We start from the raw sequence: 19,962 nt of genomic DNA, 5'->3' as shown, positions 1-19,962 counted from the left end.
TCATTTGGAAACCATAACAAATTACTAGATCTAGTCAGTAATCGTCTGTGGTGGCTACCATTGCAGAATGAGAGAGAATCAGTTATTATATGTGCATCCTGGTCAAACTACATAGCACCACCTATGAAGTAATCTTGCCAAAAAAGAAAATTGAATTAGAATCTGATCAAGCCTTTATATTAAACTGCCAGTTTATAGGAAGTATGAGGGATAGGAAACACATAGATATTTAATCGAGAAAAGAAAAACTGTGGGAAACTCAAAAAATTGGACAAAAAACTTAGCTTCTTCATCAAATAAATTGAAAGGAAAAAAAGTGATGGAGAAGAAACCTATAGCTACAAGAGACTTAAAAACATATTAACCATGTATAAGTCTGAACTTTTAATTGGGTTCAGATTAAAACACAAATATATAATTATATATTTCTATACACATCATAATATACACAAATTTATGAGATAGTCATAAAAATTTGAACTCAATAATTAAGGAATCAAATCATTATTGATTTTTTTAAGATAGAAAAATGTTCTGTGGCATGTTCCTTATTTTTTAGAGGTACATTCTGATGAAATTATATGAGATTTTGGACTTGCCTCATACATCTTTGGAGTGGTAATTGGGAAAATTGGTTGAATTAGGAAACAAATGTGAATATGAGTTGAGGATTATTGTTTCTAGGTGATGGGTGTATGTGAATTTCTTATACTATTCTTTTGTGTGTGTGTGTGTTTAATTTTTTCATTAAAAGTAAATGGAGAGTTTAAATGAAAGTTTATATACAGAATGAGGAGAGAATTCCAGGCACCTTTCCCACTAACCTAAATTGTCAACCAGACTTGAGAAAAGACTATCATTTGGGGGCCTGCTAATACAAAGTTGAGTCATGTGACTCCATCACAGCATAAAACGTCCAATAGGTTTTAAGTCACACCCTAACTCTAGGCAGCAGTGGCAGTTTTAGAAACAATGGAAAGTTATCGCACCTGAAAGCTGAGCACTGTGATTTAGGCCTCAATACCGATTATACATTAGAAGCAGCCAGGAAGCTTTAAATTAAAAAAAATTGATAATGCCTGAACCTCATTTCCATAGGCTTTAATTTGAATGAGGTGGAATGAGGCACTGTTATTTTAAAAGATTCCCCAGATGATTCTCTTGTGCAGCTTAATTTGAGAACCATTAATCTAGTGTGAGCTTCTCAAAAGCAGAGCCCATGCTTTGATTACCCTATACCAGTGCTTTGCACATAGTAAGCTGTTAGTATTTTTAATGAAAGTAATAATCATCACTGCAAGTGATGGTGACTGCAAATAAAAGGAGTGAAGGTGAAACTGTATCACTTTCTCCAGTCCCCCTAATCTCTGCTGATGATCAAATTCCTTCCTCTAAATACCATCTAATCAAATGATATTATAATTGTACCCCAGTTTTTAAAGAAAGAAGCCCATTTTTATTAGGCTGTGCATGAAAAGATGTCATAAACAACCTGTTCCAATAATCTTTAGCCTGTTTCCAAGGCAGAATTCTCTCTAGATCTGGGCCTTCTTCCTTAGGATGGGCTTAGGATGGGTGTGGCTAGTCAGAGAAGCTGTAGTAGTGACCCCTGTCAGGCTGAGTTCTCCATGGTGCATGAGAATTATTGTGAGGCTTCTTAAAAATGTGGATTCCTAGACCCAACAAGATTTGATTCACTAGATCTCAAATGAGACACTGGGACACTATGTATTTAATAGGTCGATATTAATGCAGGTGGTCTGTTGATCACAATTTGAAAAAGCAGAGTAAGCATCACGACATTTTCAGCCTGTGCCTAGGGTTTGGTCTTCTCAAAGTCTTTTTCGCCTTCTTTATATTGTTGTAAATGGAGATCTGTCCTTCAGTGGACAATGTCTCACAATCCTATTTTGGAACTTATTTTAAATTTGCTTATTAAATCGTAAGCATAATTTTTAGAATCAAGGGCCTAATTTTATCACTCTATCTTGTTTTAGTGAAGCAAAGTTCAATAACATTAGAAACTTTATGAAAAAATAGAAGAAAAGGAAAAGGAAGTATTCATTAAAAGGGTTAATATTTCTACTTTTATGTGAAGAAGTTTCTTGAGACTAGGTATATTCATTTATCTCTATTCACACTTAATTCTTCTCCTATAATCTCTTAGTAATGACCACTTATGCAACTGTTGAAAATAGGAAGAAAGTAAACCCAGTATGTCAGTAACTGATTATTTTTTACCATGCCTGCCTACGTAAAGAGAAGATGGATGTAGCATATTTGTAACATTCAAGAAAACAGATTAACGTTGTGTGTTTGAAATTCTGTTCTCCGTATTTATATATTTGAAACATATTTCATAGGTTTATATAAACATGAAATTATGCAGTTCTTTTTCTTCAAAAGTTACTACGAATTCATAGATGAAAATAATCTTACACGCCATAGCCGAAGTGCATCTTTTCTATCAGCCATCAAATAATGGCGTGGATTTGTTCCTTTGAAACCAGATAACATGGTCCTTTGCATAAATTTTTAGAATCTAATGTATTTATAAGAAGAGATACTTCTGTATTAGACTTTCTACTAAAGAACTTTTTAAAAATTATTATTTAACATGTGGGCTTTAAGAAATGGCTAATGCTCATATTTGGAGCTACATTGTTTCCCAGAGGAACATATCTCCAAATTCATTATATGATCAGTGAAAATATAGAATTCAATGCATGCATTTGTCTATTCATCCATTCTTCTGGAAAATATTTACTGAGTGCTTACTATGATCCAGGTACTTTTTTATGCCCTAAAGATATAGCAGTGAACAAAATAGAAAAAAATAATGGCCTTAAGGGCTTAGAACATGAAAGAAAATCATATTTTGGATAGTAAAAAAATGGTTAGGTTAAAAAAGAGGTAGGAAAGGGGACAGTTGTTTGGGGAAGGCAATGAAATTTGAGATTTGGATGGACTGGAAATGACACATTGAGAAGGGGACATTGAGTAAGTGACTTGATTGAAATGAAAGAGTGAGCCCTTTGTGCTATCTAGGAGAACATTCCAAGCTAAGAAAATGGCAAGTGGAAAGATCCTGAGGTGGATACGTGACAGATCTTCTTGAAAACAGAGCGAATGGAATGGAGAGAGTAGTGGAAGATGAGGTTAAAGTGATTTTAGTGTCTGGGCATGAAATTCATATCATATTAAGGACCTTGAATTTTGCTTGAAGTGAAATTGGAAACAATTGGATGGGTTTGAGAAGGCAAATGGTGCAATCATTGTGGTTTTGATTTGCATTTCCCTAATAGCTAGCTACTGTTGAACATCTTTTCATATATTTGTATATGTTCTCTAGGGAGAAGTGTCTGTTTAGGTCCTCTGCCTATTGTTTGATTGGTCATTTGTTTTTTTGTTGTTACTGAGTCATATGAGTTCTCTGATAAGGGCCTAATATCTTGCAAATATAATTACTTGCAAATATAAATACATTCAGATGGTTGTCTCTTTACCTTGTTGAAGGTTTCTTTTGCTGAGCAGAAGCTTTTTGGTTTGATGTAGTCCCATTCTTTTATTTTTGCTTTTACTTCTCTTGCTTTCGAGGTCAAATTCATAAAATCCTCTTTAAGTCCAAGGTCCCTGAGTTTCATTCCTATGTTTTCTTCTATGCATTTTATTGTTTCAGGTTTTATATTCAGGTCTTTAATCCATTTTGAGTAAATTTTGTGTGTGGTGACAGACAACAGTCTAGTTTCATTCTGAAGTTTATTTTTGGAAACAGATCAATGCAAATTTGAAAGACAGTAAAATTTTTTCTTAGAGAAGAGCTGGTCATATAATTTTAAATGGAAGAAATATAGAAGCCTCTTTTATTCACTGTAATGTTTAATCACGTGGAGTCAGATAATTTTTTTCTGAGCTCTGTCAGTAGAGGGCAGCAAAGTTTCAAGTAGTGTGTTTTCAGGTTCCTGGGAAAGCTCTGATAAGGAAAATTTCCTTTTTTTTTTTTTGTTTTTTGTTTTTTTGTTTTTTGTTTTTTGGTTGCTTTTAAGAAGTTTCTTCTGGTTTGCTTTTTAATGAAGTGCTTTGGTAATATCATATAGGAATTCACTTAAAAACCCTGTAGCTTTGGTTCAGATATTTAGCCAATTGTTCCCTTAAGTGCTATAAATGCTTTCTTAATGAGAACATGTATTTTTTTCTTTCTGTAATGATTTAGGGAATACCGGGGCCTGGAAAATATGACATTAAAAGTCAATTTCAGAAGACCGAAAGTGTGACACCAAATGTAAATGATGCATCACCTGCTTTTCTTTCTCAATCCCAGGTAATGATCTATAGTCATTTTCATAAATAGAGTATAATAGGTCTAATGTGAATCCAGCAACAAATTTAATGATGTTCAGGGAGATTATAAAAAGGAAAGTGATATTTAAGCAAATTGGAAACAGATATGGCCTGGGCAAATTATATTGCCAAAAAATGTGGGGAAAATGAAATAAGATTACAATATTAACACCATTATGCAAAAATAAATATTAGAATTGAAACATTTTTTATTATGCAGAAATTAAACATTTTTTATTATGCAGAATATTAAACATTTTCTATTTGCAAATGTGAAAGTTCAGTTTAGCTTATAAGAAATTTTAGTCTGCATTTTTAAATATACTTTGCTAATGAATGTATAGAAGGTTAACGTGTAGTCTATGAAGATGAGCATTTCTTTCAGAGAAGATTCCGAAGGCTCTTTGTGGAGCCAGGCCATAGGTCATATCTACAACTGCCATTGGGGCTTAGTAATTCTAGAGTCTGTTTCACAGTAATCATTTTAAGGTCTATGATAAAGAGATTTGAAGGATTCTAAGATATTTCTAAGTTAAGAATATTATTAGACTAGCAAAACTTTATAATGTACCAGCCTCCAGATCAAAGTCGTTGCAATATTTATACAATAATACTATGTACAGCTCTGGTTATGTTATTTAACTTGAAAAAGTTATTAACCTTTAGATGACTGCAGGTGACTACTCTGGTTTTCTTGTACTTAAGAGGCACCTCCTTGGAGACAAGTAGATAGATTGCCGGTATATTTTGGAGATATAATTAACATGACTTTTTAATGTGAAGGACTTAGGAAGAATCAAGAATGAATACCAGGTTTCTGCCTTGGGCAACTTGATGATACTTAAGGTACTAAACAAAATGAATGTGTGGAAGTGGGACGTTGTGCATGTGCATCCCCCTGATTTTTAAAAAATATAATTTTATAGCTAAAACTTCCAGTTTTTATGCTATTTCTGTTCATTTGATATGTAGTTCTAATTTAATATCACTAGGCATCAATTATAATATTTTAAATATATTTGCAGAAATGGAATAGAATATGATATCAATTTGGTTTAAGGGGATGACAGAGAAGAATAATTATTCTGGGATGAAAGAAATGGAAGAGTTAAAATCAACATGAGTGCCTGCTAGGGGTAGTATTAGTGTTCAGTTGAATATGAGCAGATACTTATAACTGATTAAGAAAAGCAATAATGAAATTAACAAGGTAAACTTAACTCACAGTTTTTGGTTTATAGTTATAAAGAAAGATTATGTTTCTGGAATACTTATTTTAGTTATTAATTTAAGGAATCGTCTGGTATTTAAATGCATTAAATTTCCTTATGTCTTCAACTATTAATTTTTAAACATAAGATTTTATCACAATGCTCTTCCTCTTGCTATGTATTAGAAACACTGGGAAATTTTAATACCTTCTGATACCCAGGTGACTTCTTCCCTTCCTCCTAGAAAGGCCCAAGCATCAGCATTTTTTGAACTTCTTAAGTAATTCTGTATGCATATGCAGCCAGGGTTGAGTATTATAATTTTAAAAATATACTCAGCAAGTAAATAATAAAATAGTATTTAGGAGAAAAATTTAGAGAGTCCTTCATGCTAGTTCCATTAATAAATTGTTTTTTGGTAGTGTTAAGGTTTAACTACTGTGTAAGATACAAAAGGGCATGTATAATATACTGTTTTGTGTAAGAAAGAAAGGAAAATAAGAAACATAAACATAATTGCTTATCTTTATATAAACATATCAAGGATAAACCAGAAAACAGTGGAATTGGTTACCTATAAGGGATGGTGAGGAGATGCAGTGGAAACCCTGGTATACTGCAGATCATTTTTACTGACTTACAGGAGCCCATTATTAATTTTTCCATTTTGCGTGTTGGTTGATGTTATGTTGGTAGTTTGAAGTTAGCCACCATTGTGCTGTATTTATATCATGAACATTAGCAAATGTTATAAGTTTGGACATTTTTCCCCTAGTGGCACAGCATCCATTGAGGGTGCAAGGGAAATGAGAGGGAGCAACACTTCTTGGAGTATACTTTTAAAAATATGTATTCATCTTATGGAAGCATGTCAGTGTTCCACATATTCAAAAATAAAAATCAATAAGAATGGAAAGTTAAAAAAAAAAAAACCCAAAACAAAGCAAATGGAAACAAATGAATGAGTATATTCCAGATGTATGCTCTTAACCACAATGAAGGGGAAAAGAAAGAAAGAATAATCCAGGTAACCATAATATTTGACTCTATCAGTCTAGGATGGAGTGGGTTATAATGAGTACAAAAATTGCAAACAAATGCTGAATTTTTTTTAGTAGGTAGGTTTATTGTAGTGGTATAGGTGAAGCAATCATGAAACTGTTTTAGATGTATTATAGGGTTGAGGTAAAAAGTTGATATTATGAACCAGGGTTTTCACTGTGGAAGAAGGTACCTACAAACATGGATTAGGAGAGATAAGAACTTTACGGAACAGATTTGAATTGAAGGTTTTGGTGTGAACTCATGATTAAAAAAAAACATATATATATATATATACACACACACACACATACAGACGTGTATGTATGTATATATATGTACATGTGTCTAGTGTACATATAAATATTGATATAGATATATAAATATGTATTCTACCTTTCTCTACTAAATGAGCCAAGAAACAAGGACTGTGCAGAGTAGGTGGAAGATGAATCTGTAACATCTTGTTACGTCAGAAAGTTTAAAAGGTCTCAAAAAAAAAGATGAGGGCGTATCATAGGGATATATGAACCAACATGAAAGGCCCCCTACTGGAAAAAAAAAGTAATCATAAGTAATTAAAACTGACATTCATGAGACCATATGGGCAATAAATAGGTAGATAGATAAATAAATGAATAGAAGGAGAAGGGAATGTTTTCAGAATGCCAAATGTATACTGATAAATGTAGACAGAGTATTGAATTTGACCAAAATTAAAATCATTGAGGTCCAGAGAACATTATGTGCTTCCAGATATGATACTCTGAGAAAAGCATGACATCATCTATTTAGTATTCTGTCTGGAAATGAATGACCCGAATATAATTATAAGGTAACATAAGAGAAACCCCAAATAAGGAAGGTTCTATTATACAAAAAAAAAGATTGTTATATTCTACTAAAGTCACAAAACACAAAGGAAGGCTGTTAAAATGTTTCTGTATTAAAGGAGATGAAAAGCAATATCTGACTTTAGACTAGATTTGGTACTGGAGGGGAAAAATACAATAGAGGCATTATTAGATTGACAGATTTGGAATATGAACGGTTGGTTAGTTAAACATATTATCGATACATTTACTGATGTTGATAACTGTACTTCAGATATGTAGAAAATATTCTTGTTTTTAGTAAATGCACACCAAAGTATTTAGGTATTTAGGGGTAAAGGGTCATGACGTATGTAACTTTCCTTTAAATGTGTGTATATAGACAGAGACAGAAAGAGGAACAATATACAAACAGAGAGAAAAAGGCCAAAACAGAGAGTGGGTAAACCAATAGGCAAGTGGCTTAATATATTAACAATAGATGAATCTGGGCCATACACTATCATCTAGAATCTCATATTGAGATAATTTCAAAGTCTATTTGTGTTAGTAAAGTATGTAATATATTGCTGTAGTAATACATAGATTATTTTACTAAAAGCTATATATTTTATGTTTTGATAAGTGCAAGATCTTAATTCATCTACATTTTCTTCACTTCGTTAAGAAATAAATTAAACTCCAGATGTTATATTATTAAGAAAGCATTTTTTAACTCATGCAATGTAAAAATGTACTGATAGTTTCTCATTGGCATATTTTTCTGTTCTTCACTAGAGATTTGCACCTATGAAATCAAGCACTCCAGCTCCTGGCACGTATAATGAATCTCGAACTGCTTTCCAGTCCTTGAAGAAAACACCAACATTGAAAAGTATCCCATTTGGTCAGAGTGCTGCTAGGTTCACACAGGTCTCCAGGACAGAGGAAATGCCAGGTTAAGAATTAATCCATTTTACTACTTTGTAGCTTTATGTAACTTAGTGTTCTTAAGATGGATATACCAGAAGTTACAGTCTTTTTGTTGTTATTGTCCTATGGTTGGTGTTGTCATTTTGAGGGAATAGTTTTTTAAAAGCATTGACTATGTACAATAGACATAGATAAAAATAATATGCAATTTTGGTAAGATTTCAATTTAATATGTTACACATCTTAGTTATAATTTTCCATTTTTCTTTATTCAGTGAATTTCCTAATTTTCTCTTGGATGAACATATATAATATGTCAACTATATGGTCACTGCTAATAATTTAACTTATGATACTCAGTTTTGTTAAAAATTTATTTGGGGAAGCCCATCACATATTTTAGTATTCTCAGTTGGTGTTCTGTTATACAGAGCTAAGAATGTAGCACCAAAATACCATATAATTGTGAACATGTGGTTATCTATTGCTGTGTAACAAAGTGGCTTTAAAAATACAAACTTTTCTATTACATATCAGTATTTTATGAAATAGATGGAAGGCAGAGCTCAGATGGTACTGTCATTCAGAGTGCATGCATAGCTCCAGCATTGCTGCCTCATGATAGCTGGTCTTCAAACATAGTAGCTCAGGGTACCGCGAGACCTGGCAGGATGCTACAAAGATTTTTATGACCTGTCCTCAGAAATCCCAGGACATCACTTTTGCCACATTTTATTAGTCAATCAGCTCACCCAGGGCAGCACATATTGAACAGAAGGACATGAAAATTCATCTCTCAGTGTCAGGGTTAGCAAAAATTTTGTGGCCATCTTTAATCTACTGTGGACTACCCTCTGGCCAGAAAATACTTATAGTTTTCCTGCATGTCTTCTCAAGGCTTCCAAAGTCTCATGCAATTATGGTATAATCTTGAAGTCTAGGATCTTGTTATCTGTCAGGAATAGGTGCAGGGGAGGATTCTGGCGAGTGGTACTTCAGATCAGCTTCTTGAGTGACTCCTCTCTATTAGAAGAGCTGTGAACTAAAGATACAAGTTATCTGCTCCACATATCTAACACACAATGGTGGGACAGTGATGGGATAATCATACTAGACACTTCTATTCAAAAAAGAGGGAAAACTGGAGACCCATAGTAGTCACAGGGCTATAGCAATTCTGAAATCCAACCAGGCATATGTTGTCATTTTCTTAATTAAGACCCTATTGGGCTACCTGGGACTGATTTTCTGTGGTCTTTTGTTCTATCTCTGGGCCTCTTGGTTTCATTCTTCAAATCGTCCTTCTTTTTTTTTTTTGTATAAGAAATAGGCTATGTTTGCAGCTGGAGCTTTCCCAGCCTGCTTCCTGCACATAGAAAATTTGGAGTCTATATGCCACTCTTTATTTTGTACTGTTGTTGTTCTTTTCATTCCAGCTTGGTATAATTCCTTACAAAAAGTTCGTAGGTTTCTTATTATCTTAATCTATGATCAAGTATACTGGAAAAAAGCCACATTCACATGTACTTTTTAGTAAAACCCTTGTCTACTTTGAGCCACCTTTGTTGCTGCTGTTAAATTTTAGGAGCACTATTGTCTTAGCCAAGAGGGTATTTGACATATGACTTTAAAATTCTTAGTGGTTCTTTTCTTTGAGAGATTCTATGAGTTACCATCTTAAGTCTTTCTGAGGTCTTAGCAAAGGATCTGAAAGCCAGAGTGTGGATTTTGTCTTACCCTCAGGGTGTTTCTTGCTCTGAGAGCTTTTTGCTATATGGAGAGACTGGGATGAAAATGGTTTACTTTCAAACCCTAAAAATCTTGATTTCTTTTTATTCGTATAAGTTCTGTTAGAAAACAATAGTTTTAGTTCATCTCTTTCTATCCTTACCTTTGCACACATAGCTAAAAGCAACTAGTTGGCGCTTTTGATATTCAGCCTAGAAATGTTCTTAACTAGAATCTACTAATGTATTAGGTATTTTCTTCATTGTCCCAAGCATTAGTTTTGTTAAAATTTTTGTTAAAAGATAATACAAATTATCTTTTCTCTGAACTTCAATGCCATTTTTATCACTGTCCCTTAAGCCACCACTAACTGTTTCCTCAAGACTCTTTTTCTAAGTCTTGAGGTTGTTTTAGCTTCTGACCCATTGTCTGATCTCAAACCATTTCTACAAATGTTAGTATGGTAATTTGTTATGGTAATATTGTATTCTTGGTACAAAATTATTTATTACAAAATTATGCTATTGAGAGATTGAGTCTTATTTTTTACCTGTTCAATCTTGGCTAGCCTGGTGGCTTTCTTGACCAACAGCATGTAGCAAAAGTGATATTCTAGCACTTCTTAGGTCATGAACTTTTACAGCATAAACCTGGACCTGTTGAAATACACAGTCTTGGAGATCTGTGCCTCTGTGTAGAAGTCTGACTATTCTAAGAGTGTCCTTCTGGAGAGGTCATGTATAAATACTTGGCACCATTCCAGTTGAGCATAGCTCAGTAGATTTCTTACGAATCTGAAATCCAAATTATTTCCAAATATGAATTTATCAAGTGACCCAATTGCCTTATGATTGGGTCTAGTTTTCAATTTAATGGTCTATTGTATGACAAAGTATTGTAAATTCTCCAAAGGTTAGTTTATTTGTAAAGGATAAAATTAAATTATGATGACCTCTAAAATCTAATTCTGAATCTTAAATATTTTAAGAATTAGTGAGAATGGCCTTCATGGAATTCTGGTTTTTTATTTCCCATGAAGATATTAGAATGCAGTAATGGACTTATCAATCAGAGTAAGATAGAAGGCACCCCTAAATTGCCTAACTATGGGGTTCCTGGGCATTTCTACACTTAATCGCTGGAAATGAATATGAAAAATCTCTAATGTGAGTAAATTATATGATTAGAATGGCTTTTCGAATCAGAAGCTTACTAAGGTGGTACCCGAGATGTACATGCCTTGAAGGCCCTATATTTAAGTACTTAAGCTCACTTGTAATGTATTATGTTATTCTGTCATGCCAGAAGAGAGACAGATCTGAAGTATTTATCTCTTAAGTATTGAAAATAGTTTTCATTACACTTTCCATTTACTTTTTTCCTAAACATTACCTATGGAGGAATGTTGAAAGATGACAGGAATAAAACTTATTAGATTTAGATTTTCTGAGAGTTAGAACAACATAATTTTTGGTAGAGACTTTAGGGGAATAAAATTTAGAACTGGAATAATTAAAAATATTTAAATAGTGTTCATGGGCAGCTTCCTTGAGGAAAACCTTATATATACCAAGAGTACAGAGGATTTGACTATGTAGAATGATTTGGTCACTTTTAATCCAGAAAGAACCTAAAATATCGTCTAACCTTGAGCTACTCAAAGTGCCCACTTGTCAACTATTTCCTGCCTATAATGAGAAAGGAAATGATACCAGAATGTAAATCAACAATCTTTTTTTAGGAAAAAAGAATAGTTACAAAATGCTAAGTAAAATAAGCAATTTATATTTAGTCGTAAGCTCCTTTTCTTGTAAATTGTTCTTGGACAGCCAGCAGTCCACAGACCACATTTTGAGTAGCACTGATCTAATCAGTTCTTATTATAGTCAGAAGAGGAACTTGAAGCCCAGAAAAACGAAAGAGATTTAAGTGATGTTTCATACCTATTTAGCAGCAGAGCTAATTTTGTAGATTCCAGATAACATGAGTATAACCAAGTCAAGTATTTTTTTTAAGTATATCATACTGCATTTTATGGATATTGCTGCTCACTATAACTGATTTTTTAAAAAATACTGAATTATAAAACATATACAATTATGTGTTTTTGATCCATGTTTGGGAATCCACGTACGCGGAAGGCTGACTTAAGTTATATACAGAGTTTCAACTGTGTGAGGGTCAGTGCCCTTAATCTCTGCATTGTTCAAGAGTTAACTGTATTTGTTTCAAATATTTGAATGTATTGATAAAAACTTTTTTTCAATGGCATAAAAAGTTGTTTATTTTATTTTGAATGAAAAAATATTATTCATTCAGGTTGCTACTGTAGGAAATATTCCTGGTTATAAATATGCACGAAAAGGTAAAAGGCAAAAATGAAAATAACTGCTGTGATAGGAAGATGGGGTGATAGTTGATTTTGTTTTTTCCAAATCAATTTTTAATGTTGCTACATCAGCTTTTCAATATCTTTTTTGTATCAATAATTCCCTTCTTTCTTCCTTCCCTCCTTCCCCCTCCTTCTCTCCCTCCCTCTCTTCCTCCCTTCTTCCTCCCTTCCTCCTTCCTTCCTTCCTTCCTTCCTCCCTTCTCTTTCTTTCTCACACTCCTTCCTTCCTTCCTTCCTTCCTTCCTTCCTTCCTTCCTTCCTTCCTTCCTTCCGTCTTTCTGTCTTTCTTTTTTAATTGAAGCATAATTTACACAATAAAAATAATTCATTTTAAGTGTACATTTTGATGAGTTTTGGTAAAAGTATATAGTTTGGTAACTACCACTACAATAAAGTTTTGAAACATTTCCATCATTCTTAAAAAATTCTCTCATGCCCATTTGCAGTTAATCTCCATCCCCACTCCTGGTCTCAGGCAACTGATTTTGTCACTATGATTTTACATTTTCTGAAATTTCATATAAATGGAATTATACATTACTCAGGATTTTATGTCTGCCTTCATTCACTTAGCATGATGTTTTCGAGGTTTATTTATATTGTTGCATTTGTCTTTCCTTTTTATTGCTGAGTAGTATTCCATTGTTTGGGTATGGCACATTTTGTTTATTCACTAGGGTTTGACTTTTAGGTAGGTTTTTTTCCTTGGGAAAATGGGAATAGAATTTCTGGGTCATGTAGTAAATATATATTTAACTTTATAAGAATTTGACAAATTATTTTTCAAAGTGCCATACTATTTTTCATTCTTGCTAGCAATAAATGAGAGTTATTTCTAAAAAAAATACTTAGTTATAAAAGATTTAAAACCATGTTTATTCTTACATATGATATTCTTCATAATTTTAGGTCCTGGGTTTTATAATATTCTAAACAGTATTATAAATGACAACTTTAGCAATATCTGCTTAAAGGAACAAAAGAAAAGTGCATTCGGCTCTTCTGTTCCTCGGACTTTCTTAGTTCAGAAAGAAACTTTTACTACTCCTGGGCCTGCTGATTATCAGGTAATATATGAATACCAAATAATATTCCTTATGTGGGTTTTTAAAAATTACGTATGATATATATGTCTCATTATTATAAGCCATACTATTTTTATTGAAATTATTTATATAGTAAATTATGGTATAAGAATAAAAAATATGTTGATCCACAGCTATGTTTGCAATTTCTTTTTAAAAAATGGATCTTATTCTTTATCTTTTTGAGGATCTCATATGTACTTCTTTAAATGCTTATCTTCGTTTTAAGATTGCTCCACTATTTTCTGAGAGTAAATTTAGGTCTTCTTTAAATTAAGTCTTCTTTAAATGCTTTGCAGCTTATAGTTTTTGGGTAGAAGTGTTACACATCTTTATTAGATTTACTCCTTACTATTTTATGTTTCTAATTCTGTTGTAAATATTTGCATTGTTTAGCTTTCTGTTATTGGTATAAATAAATCTAGTAATCTTTATTAAGAATTTGCTTTACCAAATCTTTATTAAAGATTTGTTTTATCCATACTTCTTGCTAAATTAAATGATTGATTCTACTAATTTATTCTTAGTTTTTAAAATAATTCCCTCAAGCACACAATTATGCCATCTGTAAATGGCAATTTCTTTTTTCTTAAATCATTTTATCTCACATATATATATATTTTGCATTACTGAATTTCTGCATCCCAGAACAAAGCTTAAGAATATTCGTAGGAATTAAAAATATCCAGCCCCCAATAAGGTAAAATTCACAGAGTGTGGCATCCAATTAAAAAATATTAAGTATACAAAGAAGCAGGGAAATACAACTCAGAATGAGGGAAAAAAAACAATCGAAAGAAACCCAGGAATTACACAGATGATAGAATTAGTGGACAAGGGCATTAAACAGTTATTATAACTAAATTCCATATGTTCAAGAAGTGGAAGAAAGATTGAACATATTCAGTAAAGAAATAGGGGAAATAAAAAGACACAAATTGAAGTTCTGGAGATTGAAATATAAAATTTGGGAAAAAAAGTACACTGTGTGTGATTTATATCAGATTAGATAATTCAGAATAAAAGACTAATGAACCTGAAGATAGTAATAGAAACTGAAATGAAACAGTGAAAAATAAAAAACAAAAAGAAATGAATAAAGTATCAGTAAACCACCAGATAATTTGAATTGGCCTAATATCTGTGTAATTGGAGTCCCTGAAGGAAAATAAAGAGTTTGGGGAATCAAAACTATCTTAAGAAATAATGGCTGAAATTTTCCAAACTTTTGGTGAGAACTAAAAACTTACATATCCATGAAGCTTAACAAACTTACGGCACAAAAGACATTAAGGAAATTTTGCTAAGGCACATTATATATTATAATCAAATCGACTAAAATGGTAAAAAAGAAAAATAATCTTAAAAGCAGCCAGAGAAAAAGAATACATAACATTAAGAGAGGAGTTTCGTTAATAATGACAGTATATTTCTTGTTGGAAATGACTCAAATCAGAAGACATCAGTGCAGCTTTAAAGTATTGAAAGAAAATGATTGTCAACAATTCCTTAGCAGGCTAAAAGATCTTTCAAAACAAAAGGAAGACCTTTTTATGTACACAAAAACTGAAATAGTCATTCCTCAAAGACCTGTAGTATAATAGATATTAAAGGAAGCCCTCCAGGCAGAGGAAAATGTTACCAGATGGAATCTGGTTCTATACAAAATAATTCAGAGAATCAAACATGATAACTCTGTAGGTAAATATAATAGACTTTAGTTGGATTTCTCAGTTCATTGAAAGCAGAACTTCTTATTTTTTTGTATTGCTGGTAATTTACCTTCATAGAAGGTAGAGGAAGCTATGAGAGGAACTCCTATTCTGAACTTAATTTTGACTAAGTAGAGGAGAACTAATTTGTAAAATAGAAGAGAAGAATCATTTCACAAATAGTTATCATGTTATTTAAAGTTTAGAATTATCAAAGAAGAAATTGGAGCTTTGTTAGATATATACAAGAACTTAGAAAATTTGTATTTCAGAATGATCAGCGGAAAACAAATGTTTCTAAGATTAGATATTCTAAGAGTGAAACTGCCTAAAAGGTTTGACAGGAAGGCAAATTGACTATGCAGTTTTGCTACACATTAAACTTTTTAGAACTCAGATGTTAAAAAGACATTTTAATGTATGTTTATATATTTTGTGTTCATTATTTTTTATTTCTAAAGAATTTGAAAAAATTTAAAAGAATGTTCATATGGACAAGTAAAAGTTGCTAAAATTAGGGTGAAACTATAGGTAGGCTAGATAGATATTCTATAGCTAGACTGTAAATAGAAGTCAAACACGGGAAGATTAACATAGTTGTCAAATAATAAAAGGATAATAATAACATATATAAAACATTGCAAGTACAGTGTCTGTCCTATAGTAGACACTCAGGAAATAATTGAATAAATGAATACAAGAGAGAGGTATGGAACCATGATCCAGGAAGCTTAAAGAGAAGAACAATTTATTGTAAAAAAAATACTAAAGTATATTAAAATGGCTTTGTATATGTTTGATTTGGCAAAAGAATTGCTAAGAAGATATTGGAACTTCACAAGGATGGGGTAAATGATATAAAAATAGTAGAGCCACTGAATTGCTGAATTGGATTTGTCCTTGGTATCGGAGAAAATAATTTTCAACCCAGAAAGGGTGAAACACACATGAGTTATAGGAAATCGAATCCTAACATACTTATGATGGTAATGTAAGACTAGTGTTTTTAAAAAACTAGTGTTTTTTAAAAAAAATGAAATGCTTTACAAATTTTCATGTCATCCTTGTGCAGTATGCTAATCTCTGTGTTGTTTCAGTTTTTAGTATATGTGCTGCCAAAGAGGGTACCCTAGTGCTTTAAATCAGTTAAAAACTTCAGATGTCGCTGAAGTTCATCTCATTGTCATGAAAGAACTGTAAAATCATTATTGGTAATCTTTGAGAGATGCTGCAGATTTGTAGGCATAATAGAAAAAAGGAAGTGATAATGGTTTATTTTATTAAAACAATAATTATTAAAATTTTACAATGTGATATTTTCATGAATTCTTACAAAATTTTGAATTGTTGCTAGTCAGTAAGGTTTCAGGACACAAAATCAACATTCAAAAATCAGTAGTGTTTTTATACAGTAATGACGAACTATCAGAAAAAGTAATGAAATAATCTCATTTACAGTAGCACAAAAATACTTAGGAATATATTTAACCAAGGAGTTGAAAGGTTTGACACTGAAAACTATAAAACATTGGTAAAAGAGATTGAAGAAGACACAAATAAGTGGCAACAAGTCCTATACTTATGGATTGGAAGAATTAATATTGTGAAAATGTCTATATTATTAGCCTGGGTGATATATAGATTCAGTGCAATCCCTATCAAAATTCCAATGACATTTTTCACAGAAATAGAAAAAAAATTCCAAAATTCATAGAGAATCACAAAAGACCCCAAATAGTCAAAGCAATCTTGAACAAAGAGAACACACCTGGAGGCACTACCTGACTTCAAACTATACTATAAAGCTATAGAAATAAAAACAGCATGGTGCTGGCATAAAACAGACATATAGACCAATAGAACAGAATAGAGAGCCCCATAAATGAATCTATACATTTCCTGCCAAGAACACACAATGGAGAAAAGACAGTCTTTCCAATAAATGGTGTTGGGTAAACTAGATATTCAAGTATAGAAGAATGAAAATGGACTTTTATCTCACACTAAATAAAGAAATCAGCTCACGATGGATTAGAGACTTAAAGGTAAGAGTTGAAACTTTAAAAATACTCGAAGGAAAAAATAGGGAAAAAGCTTCTTGGCATTGGTCTGGACAATATTTTTTTGGATGTGATTTCAAAAGCACAGGCAATAAAAGAAAAAATAGACAAATTGTATTGCATCAAACTAAAAAGCTTCTGAACAGTGCAGAAGACTATTCACAGAGTGAATGGGAGGAAATATTTACAAATCATGTATCTGATAAGGCGTTAAAATCCAAAATACGCAAAGACCTCAAGAAACTAAATGGCAAGAAAATCCAATTAAAAAATGGGCATAGATCTGAGTACACATTTCTCAAGGCAAATGGCCAACGGCTATATGAGAAAATGCTCAACATCACTAATAACCAGAAAAATACAAATCAAACCACAAGATATCATTTCATACTTGTTAGAATGGCTATTCTTAAAAAGAGTGTTGGTGAGGATGTGGAGAAAAAGGAACCTTTGTACACCATTGGTGGGAATGTTAATTGGTACAGCCACTGTGGAAAACAGTATAGAGATTCTGCAAAAAAAATCAAAATAGAACTATTATGTAATCCAACAATCTGACTTCTGATTATATATCCACAGGAAATTACGTCAATATCTCAAAGAGATACCTGCAGGGCCATGTTCATTGCAGCATCATTCATAATAGTTGAGATATGGAATCAACCTATGTATCCATCAACAAATAAATGTATAAAGAAGATGTGACACACACACACAGAGGAATACTATTCAGCCTTAAAAAAGAAGGAAATCCTGCCATTTATCATAACACGGGTGAACCTGAAGAACATTATGTTAAGTCAAAGCCAGACACAAAGTGACAAATACTGCATGATCTACCTTACATGTGGAATATAGAAAAGTCAAGCAGAGATTAGAATTGTGGTTTCTAGGGGCTGGGGTTTGAGGGAAATGGGGAGATGTTGGTCAAGGGTACAAAGTTTCAATTATGCAGTATAAATAAGTTCTGGAGATTTATGTATAGCATGGTAACTATAGTTAATAATACTCTGTACTTGAAATTTGCTAAAGAGCACATTTTAAATGTTCTCACCACACACAAAAAATTGAGAATTATGTAAAATGATGAATATACTAATTAGCTTGATTTTGGTAATCATTTCACAATATATACATATGTCAAATCATCACATTGCATACCATAAAAATATACAATTTTTATTTTTTAATTATACCTCAATAAAGATGGAAAAGTAAAAGAATGTCATAGTTACATTTAAAGTATAATAATGGTTAGTAAAATTAGTGGTTAGTCAAAATAATGGTCAGCATGCATTCATTAATTTCGTGTTATCTTTTAAAGGCATTTTGAGATTTTAATATTACATGATAACTGATTCTAAATCATGCAATTTCCCTTTCCAATATGAAATTTATAGAAATGTTGTTCATATGGTTTTCAGCGTAGTGTTTAACAGGTGGCCATATTTATATGGACAAGTAAAAATGTGTATTCCCATTACTAGTTAACGGGAAATCCCCCTTTTCAGCCTTTAATAATTTTCTCACTGCCTTTTCACCCTCCATTAACTCATTATCATCACTCAATCATTTGTTAAAATCTTTCTAGTGATATGGGGCATAGTATATGTCCAGTACTCTTGGAAAGTTCCTGTTCGTTCTTCAAAAACATTGTTCATATGTCGCCCTGCTTGGAAATCTGTTATTGATCACATTTTCTCCCTACTCCGACACCACTATTCCCCCTTTTTTGCTATCACGTATTTTGTTTATCTTAAGTAGTTGCATGTATCACACTGTATTTGATTACATGTCTCTGTCCCCTCCTAGATTGTTAGCCCCAGTATGTAAGAAAATCCTTTCATTTTGGTAGTTCCAGTATCTAGAATACTCCAAATATATTTTGAGTAGACTATAGAATTGTGTAGCTATAATGAGAGAACTTGTTAGCCATACCTACTTGGAGAATCTTGTTTTGTTTTCTTTTTGCATTTAGGTACCCTAGTTTAAAAGGACTTTAGACAAATTGGAATGTGTTCAGGAGAGGGTTATCAGAATGATGAAGGCACACAAGTTAAAACCATGTCACATAAAGAACATTCAAAAGAAATAAAGATGTTTTATATAAAGAATTGGAGACTTAGGAAGAAAAAACCAGACATCTGATTTTAAAATGGAAAGTTTTCTAATATAGAAAAGAGTTCTATGTGGCATAAGGCATACAGTGAAGACCAATAGCTGAAAACTATAGAGTTTCAAATTTCAATTCAGTGGAATTAATTACTAGATATTGTTTTAGTGCAGTTTTAAGATATATAGTACAATTTTAAGATGAGACAAATGGCAACAACAATGAAAATGAAATAAAACAAACTAGGAAAAAGTATGCTTAACAATTTAAAGGTAGGAGTTGTCATGTAGCCACTTTGAAATTTGATGTCCCGAATTACTTTTATGTTTCATTATTCATAAACTTTATATTTATGGAATTAATTTTTATACATTATTTTTCAGTTTTATAATTTTTATTGAATTTATTTTTTAGAGATTTGCTTTCTATGTAAACATTCCTAAAGGACTTTGTTTTCTATGTAAAAACTTATTTTTGTTCTTTTTCATTATTGAGACAGTTCGTTGTGGGTACTTTGTATTTTTGTACATCTTT

The 19,962-nt window shown here is 32.1% G+C and overlaps 1 protein-coding gene and 1 pseudogene across 1 annotated transcript in view; one reads left to right on the top strand and one right to left on the bottom strand.

The window, feature by feature from the left end:
• The window catches only part of STPG2 (sperm tail PG-rich repeat containing 2), a 102,589-nt gene extending 84,407 nt beyond the window's left edge, over window positions 1–18,182 (top strand). Inside the window, exons 7-10 of the mRNA XM_025046024.1 lie at window positions 4,214–4,321; window positions 8,204–8,363; window positions 13,368–13,525; window positions 17,895–18,182. Of these exons, the coding sequence (XP_024901792.1) occupies window positions 4,214–4,321; window positions 8,204–8,363; window positions 13,368–13,525; window positions 17,895–18,020 (552 nt within the window). The 3' untranslated portion in view covers window positions 18,021–18,182. The remainder of the gene's footprint in view (window positions 1–4,213; window positions 4,322–8,203; window positions 8,364–13,367; window positions 13,526–17,894) is intronic.
• LOC112478926 lies at window positions 16,283–16,383 on the bottom strand (annotated as a pseudogene).
• Window positions 18,183–19,962: the final 1,780 nt, after the last annotated feature.

Source organism: Pteropus alecto, unplaced genomic scaffold, assembly GCF_000325575.1.
Source record: "Pteropus alecto unplaced genomic scaffold, ASM32557v1 scaffold63, whole genome shotgun sequence".
Lineage (NCBI taxonomy): Eukaryota > Metazoa > Chordata > Mammalia > Chiroptera > Pteropodidae > Pteropus > Pteropus alecto.
This window is presented reverse-complemented; position numbering and strand designations above follow the sequence as displayed.